This window comes from Perkinsus marinus, assembly GCF_000006405.1.
Source record: "Perkinsus marinus ATCC 50983 genomic scaffold scf_1104296970874, whole genome shotgun sequence".
NCBI lineage: Eukaryota > Perkinsozoa > Perkinsida > Perkinsidae > Perkinsus > Perkinsus marinus.
The window spans coordinates 22,162-28,559 of NW_003202280.1; the positions used below are offsets into that span (position 1 = coordinate 22,162).

Here is a 6,398-nt window from a genome sequence, read left to right on the forward strand (position 1 = left end):
CAGGTGCTCCTCTCTATTGTCGATCATTACAACAGGGCGGCTAAGGGCACAGCTAGACGTGTTGTGGGCACGCTGTTGGGCCAGATGCTGGTAGACCCTTTCCGAGGCGAAGAGTTGTGTAGTGTCTCTTTTCAGGATGGTAAACTGCATGTTACCAACAGCTTCGCCTTGCCCTTCGAGGAAGACCTAAGAGACCCTCAGGTGTGGTTTGTTGACCATAACTATCATGAAAAGATGTATGCCATGTTCAAAAAGGTAGGCGCGGCTCTTGCATGCTGTTGGTGGGATTGATGACTCATCGTATGGGTTTCGATGGGAGCAGCAGGTAGAGAGAGCATTTGTTCTTATGTGTTTCTATTGCAGGTCTCGCAGAAGGAAGTGGTCGTGGGGTGGTACTCTAGCGGGCCCAGGATTAAACCTAGCGATCTCGCAATCAATGAGATCTTCCGACGGTAGCCTGTCGTCTCCATCTGGATGTTGTTGAGAATGTGTTGGTATTCCTCATTACAAGGTATTGTCCGGAGCCTGTGTTCCTCATTATGGACGTCACTGGAGGCAATAGTAGCAGTGCCGCCAAGAAGGGGGATCTCGATCCCAGAGACTTCCCCATGCAGGCCTACTACTCGGCTGAAGAGGTAACTCAATCTTGCTGGTCATTCGGATGGTATAGAAAATATTCGATATCTTTCGCTGAGATGCCCTGCGTGATAACAGCTATGACAACAGCAGAATTGATCTTCAACTCGTCGTTGTTTTTAGGCCTCTGCGGATCCTCTCACTCGTAGAACCTTCGTTCACTTGCCTTCTGTTGTTGGAGCCTTTGAAGCCGAGGAGGTTGGTGTAGAGCATCTGCTGCGAGACATCAGGTGGGTTGCTCGTGAGCGAGACAAGGCCGCCCCTTTATGGCGTGTTGTGACAGGACGCAGAGCACGAGTACTCTGGCCACTCGAGTGGAGTCTAAGATGAATGCCTTGAAGTAAGTCTCGGGCAGCTCGTTTGCTATGATTTCGGCCGCTTTCGCTCAGTGTTGGAGGAATATATGTCTGCTTACCTCCACTGAGCTAAGGAGCTTCCTCGCTAGTTATTGAAATTTGGGTATTTTCCAATTTTATCGGAATTTCCTTACGGTCAGCAGGACATGTAGTTGACCATATGCATATTCCCCCCCACTGCTACCGCCTCTCGACTCGACTCCTGTGGTTGATGAAATGCCTCCTTTCAGAACCCTTGTGGTGAAGATCAATGAGATTGCACAGTACTTAGGGCAGGTTATCGACGGCAAGCTGCCTCCTAATGCACAGATCATCTACAATCTCCAGGTGAGACAACCGCTGCTGCCATGCTCAGGGTATTCGGCGTTGGTCAGAACATATTCAACTACTTGCCTGGTGACAGCCAGGAGGACGTTGAGCTCATGCGTTCCTTCAATGTGGAGACCAACGACAGTATGCTGTGCATTTACTTGGGTAGGTCGAGGGTAAATGAGTATTGAAACTTGATGGGCCCCAGGGTCGATACTGCGTGCCACGGTCGCCCTGCACAACCTCATTAATAACAAGATCGCTAATAAGGCACGAGAGGCAGAGGCGGAGGCTAAGGCCGAGGCGAAGGCAGAGAAGATCTCTGCAGCTAAAGGTGAGCAGCCTAGCGACTTCCCAACGCTGAACTGGTCTGTTGTAGAGAGCAAGAAGTCGGCAACAGCACCGTGAAGTGATGGCGTTGAGTTGTGGAGAAACGCCGAGTGCGCAGTTTCTACTTACTTTGATTTTTGTTGTTAATTCGACGGCCAGAGACAGGAATGTGGGTCGTTCCTAGTAGCATACGAGCCTTTACTCTGTCGATGCCTCTAGATAGGGAACAAGGTGGTGATGACGATGATGACGCTTACGCTCACTTGCTGGGCCAGTTAGAGATGAGACAAAGGCAGTTGACAGAGGCGGAGGAGACCGTTCAGCTTTTTAAAGAGAAGTGAAATTGCAATGTGCGATCGAATCGTTGCTTACTGACGTGCAGGCTCGAGAAGTTGAGAGTCTACAACGACAGTGTGGTGACGGAGAACTCGGCCCTGCAAGGGAGGGTGTCGGAGGTCGAGGAGCTGCTGGGCCAAACACAGGGAGAACTTGAGAGGGCGTTCCAGGAGCAGAAGAGCTCGAGGGCGCAGTGGAAGGTTCAGTTGGAAACTCAGGCTGACGAAGTGGGTTGCGGTTATTCGCCATTATTGAAGTTGCTTCGCTCCGCCTGTCAGATGCGGCGACTACATAGAATGATCACCACACAGGAAGACATTGAGGCAGAGAAGTTGAAGATAGCGGGGGAGCTCGAGATCGAGTGGGGCTTGGAGGAACTTCGAAGGTAGCGTATTTTCGATGACAGATACAATCGCAAGATGGCGGCGATTGAGTCAAGGCTGGCCAGCAGCAGGCAGAAGTGCGCGGAGTTGCAACGAGAACTCGACCAGGAGAAGATACGCAATGCTATGGAGCGACAAGATGTGGGCTGTAGCTGCTGGGTTGAGACAGCCCATCTGTGGTGAGCAGGCCGATGCTGCACTGAAGAAAGCGAGAGAGGAGGTTAAGGGAGAGGAAGAGACGGTGGGGGAGAACCGTGGCAGTCTATTATTGGCTTTTCTCATGCAGCTACAGCGAAAGCTCAGGGAGGCAGAGTTGGAGATGCGACGGTATGCAGAGCAGGTCAGTGCGATCCCGAAGCTGAAAGCGCAGGTTTTTGAAATGGGGGCTAAAATGAAGGTAGGCGAATGATGGTTGGTTCCCTTACGTACTGGGTGGAGCAGGAGGGAAGTGCTCTGGTGGCCTCACTGAAGGAGCAGCACGAGGAGACGGTAGCGACCTTGCAAGCTAGGATTGAGGTAAGCGTCGACTGTCGCCTTTATTTCTATTAGTAGTAAGGACAAGGCCAACAGCTACTAAGTAGACTACTACTGGTGTTGTGGTAGGTACAGAGGGCGGAGATTCTCCAGAGAGGGAAGGAAGCGCGAGATGCATTGGCTGAGAAGGCCAAGACGGATCGGGCTCATGCTTCTCTCACTGAGGAGAGCGCGAGAAGGGGAAGGGAAATTGTATGCCTCATTGGAGCCACGGCTGCTAGTGTTATCGTAGGAACGATTGGAGACTAGTGTGACAGCTATGAAGAGGGCTCACGAGGAGGAGAAGAAGGCGTTGAGGAAAGAAAGTGAAAAAGAGATGGTAAGAGAAACCAGGACCGAACTGCTTACCTAGAGCAAGGGTTAGGGCCCGCCCAGAGGGTGAGGCCACACAATCATGAGATTCGTTGTTCATATCGCCCAAGGCCACACAGTGAATTAGAATGTCTAAGTTGATACCGAAATTCTGCCACTTCATCAGCTTTCAATAGGCCGATCTCCGATCTCAACTAGCCGCTCAAGAGGGATGCGTGGGTCGCTTGGAGAAGGAGCTCGATCGGAAGTGTCGGGAATGCTGTGAACAAGTCAATAGAGCAGCAGAGCAAGTGAATGAGGCGGAGCGACGCGTTTCGGAGATCCAGAGAAAGTTCGATGAGGAGACGGTGGGAGGGAAATGCCGCAGTCAAAGCTGGAGTTGTCTTTTTGATAAGGCGCGAGTGACCATGGCCCACGAGGCGGAGGTCTGTGAACTGCACAGACGGCTGGCTGGTATGAATACAGCATGTGCGGAGGCTAAACAGACCATCAGCGAGGTGAGGCGACACATCTGAGGGAGATACAGAAACTGTGGCGATCTCAGCTCGAGGCGGCGCTGAGGTCAGTAGAGGATAGAAATCAGCGGGCCTTGGCCGAAAAGGAGGATAAGGTGCGTTCCGTGGGGGAAAATATGCACAGGGTCAACTACATGGTGACAATATAAAAATTCTAGGAAACCTTTGTCGGTTTCTATACACTTCTACCAGAATTCGTATATGAATTCCTACAATAAATGACAAAAGTCCTGAGGGAAGTGAACAGATAGTCCAACACTGGGTGTTTTGGCCTGGGCATGGTCTTCTCAGGCGGTCATAGTCGCTAGCTCATTGGAGCAAGCGAGAGCTCAGATGAGAGCTGCGGAAGACAAGGCTGCTGAGTTCGAGCAGATGGCCAGGGACTACACTATGCTACAGTCGAAGCATAGGGAGACTCTCGCTCATGTAGCCCAAGCTTCGCTGTTTCTGTCTTCATGCTGTGTGGTAAGCTTACTAATACTGTGGAGAAGTTGGAGGAGAAAGAGATGTCCATCTCGGCTCTGAAGGCTGAGCTCAAAGATGTCAACAGAGCACGTAGGTTGGTGCTGTGGCATGCTGAGTGCAGCTCTGTGGTGTAGATGAATACGAGAGGCATAAGGCGGCTCAGGATGCAGAGCAGTGGGCGAGAGAGGCGCAGGAAACCAGGCTTGAATTGCTCGTGGGCTTGGGTGAATTGGAGCAGTCATTGATCTATCATGCCGTAGGAGATGTCGCGGCATTCACAGGCAGTTGCTGAGGAACTCCGACGTACCCGATCGTATGCTAAGAAAGTTAAGGCTAAGAACAAACAGAAGGTTAAGGAGGCCCGTAAGCTTCGGGCCAAACTGATGTTGTCGGATTGTCGATCAGATACTAAAGTGTCGACCACGAACGGCAAGCTGAAGGAGCTGGTCCGGTTACAAGGCCACATTGAAAAACGGGCATCTGAGTCGAAGGTCTCATACGAGCAACGGATAGCTGAGTATAGTCCTGTAGCGACTTTGACGATTGAGCCCTTTGGTTCAGTCTGGAGAGGCGCCTACTGCATGCTACTTTTGGTGGTGGCGGCGGCACGGCTCTTGCTCTGGCTAGTATCCCTGCTCTACCAGTCAGCGGCAGTAGCAGCACCAAGTGAGTGGTCGTATTCGATCGTAGTGATGTGCAGCTTCCTATTCAGTGGCTATAATGCTTTCGTGGACATGCCAGCGCCGGCCAGCTTATTCCGACACACTACGGTGGAGTCAGCTCGTAGACATCGCCGAGTCAGAGACAGGAAAACTCGGCAACATGTTGATGCTGCTGCAGGTTTGCTACATTGGACCGCCACGTTGTATGTGTCCTTCTGTGCAGGGCCGAGTACCATCGCTGAGGAGTCGAAGGAAAACCAGGCGACTACTCAGCCAAGCCAGGAAGAGGATGATGTCGACCTCGCTGAGTCCCACCTCTGGCCTGCTGAGCATGCAAATCAATAAGTCGATTTCCGAAGTCTTCTGGTGTGTTGTGCCGAGTCAAAATTGCACGGACTTTATTCGTTCATTTCGCTGATGCCTTCTGGTCTGTCCTGGCTGACCGGTCGGGCCGACGCCGGGCCGTTCATGCTGTATCGGAGGTGCTTTGGTTTTGTCATCGTATTAGAGATTCTATGGTTCTCTGATCACGCCGCTGAGATCATGTCACAAGGTAGATGCCGTAGCATATTTCAGGCACGACTTGTTCTTTCTCAGGTTTCAGCCCGGTGGCCCCTGCAGAGCTCCCTTTCGACGTTCCCTTAACCCCATTGAGTCTGGATCTTGCCCTAGTCGTAGGTGGGTCAGTCGGCTGGGAACGGCCTCGGCTTGTTGGAAGTGAGCCACGCCTATGTTAGGTTGCTTTATGAGTGTCTGTTTCGTCGCATTGGAGCCTTCCTGCTGGACTAGTGCACCCCTTCTCATCGTGTATGCCTATCTTAGAATATCCGACTTCACCAACTGGAACAACCACTACTATCTTAACATCCTCGAGCTCTCCTTGTTCACTATCACCGACTTCGAGTACTCGCCTCGTGGCCTGAATGATGACGTGAGCCGTGTCACTGAGCTGAGCCGGCGAGGACCAGAGATGATGGATACGGCCGAGTCCCTGTTGATGACCTCTGAAGAGCAGACCGGTTTTGATGCTAGCCATGGCTTGAGTGGCGAGCCCGAGTCGCTGTTGAGCTCTTCTGATCACGATAAGGAACTCAGAAGGTTTCTGGTCCACACGGTGCCGTCCTGGTTCTACTTCGCTTTTCGCTTCCTCATATGCTGGACCTACTTCATGGCGGGCATGAGCAAGATATCAGAAGCCTGGCTCAGCGGCTACATCACAGAGACAATGTTGCACAATTGGGATTTCCCACTAGTCCACATGCTGGTACCGCGGCACATGACGCTGCTTCAGCTCGCGGAGCTGCTCGCCTGGGGTGGCCTCCTCCTGGACCTGATTGGCGGCCCTCTTCTCCTCACAGCCGTCACATTAGGGAAGAGCGTGGCCACGTATGTGTGTCTGGGCGTGTTCATACCATTCCACGTCACTAACCTGCTATGGCTTTTCGAGAGTATCCAATTCTTCCCACTGAATATGCTCGCCACTACTTTGCTCTTCCTACCATATAAAACTCGGGACGGCCGCGGCAAAACGACATCCACTGGAAAAGCCCTCCTGGTTTT

General features: G+C 52.1%; 3 protein-coding genes across 3 annotated transcripts in view; all 3 read left to right on the forward strand.

Annotated features, from left to right (window-relative positions):
• The window catches only part of Pmar_PMAR022746 (26s proteasome regulatory subunit 7, psd7, putative), a gene marked incomplete at both ends in the record, with an annotated part of 8,346 nt that extends 6,637 nt beyond the window's left edge, over nt 1-1,709 (forward strand). The window contains 9 exons of the mRNA XM_002767197.1: nt 1-90; nt 136-255; nt 364-452; nt 512-635; nt 760-866; nt 920-976; nt 1,223-1,319; nt 1,367-1,466; nt 1,510-1,709. Coding sequence (XP_002767243.1) covers nt 1-90; nt 136-255; nt 364-452; nt 512-635; nt 760-866; nt 920-976; nt 1,223-1,319; nt 1,367-1,466; nt 1,510-1,709 — 984 coding nt within the window. The remainder of the gene's footprint in view (nt 91-135; nt 256-363; nt 453-511; nt 636-759; nt 867-919; nt 977-1,222; nt 1,320-1,366; nt 1,467-1,509) is intronic.
• Nucleotides 1,710-1,840: 131 nt separating this feature from the next.
• Pmar_PMAR022747 (Filamin-A-interacting protein, putative) lies at nt 1,841-5,183 on the forward strand (the record flags this gene model as incomplete). Its single annotated transcript, XM_002767198.1, has 20 exons — nt 1,841-1,968; nt 2,014-2,194; nt 2,246-2,352; nt 2,374-2,491; nt 2,538-2,591; nt 2,637-2,747; nt 2,792-2,866; nt 2,954-3,076; nt 3,117-3,203; nt 3,373-3,543; nt 3,592-3,693; nt 3,741-3,806; nt 4,003-4,137; nt 4,182-4,266; nt 4,311-4,390; nt 4,437-4,539; nt 4,582-4,693; nt 4,738-4,842; nt 4,889-5,016; nt 5,062-5,183. The coding sequence occupies 20 exons, from the start codon at nt 1,841-1,843 to the stop codon at nt 5,181-5,183; spliced, it is 2,193 nt and encodes a 730-aa protein (XP_002767244.1).
• A 72-nt stretch (nt 5,184-5,255) lies between these two features.
• Nucleotides 5,256-6,398, forward strand: part of Pmar_PMAR022748 (hypothetical protein) — a gene marked incomplete at both ends in the record, with an annotated part of 2,240 nt that continues 1,097 nt past the window's right edge. Inside the window, 3 exons of the mRNA XM_002767199.1 lie at nt 5,256-5,391; nt 5,436-5,516; nt 5,576-6,102. Of these exons, the coding sequence (XP_002767245.1) occupies nt 5,256-5,391; nt 5,436-5,516; nt 5,576-6,102 (744 nt within the window). The remainder of the gene's footprint in view (nt 5,392-5,435; nt 5,517-5,575; nt 6,103-6,398) is intronic.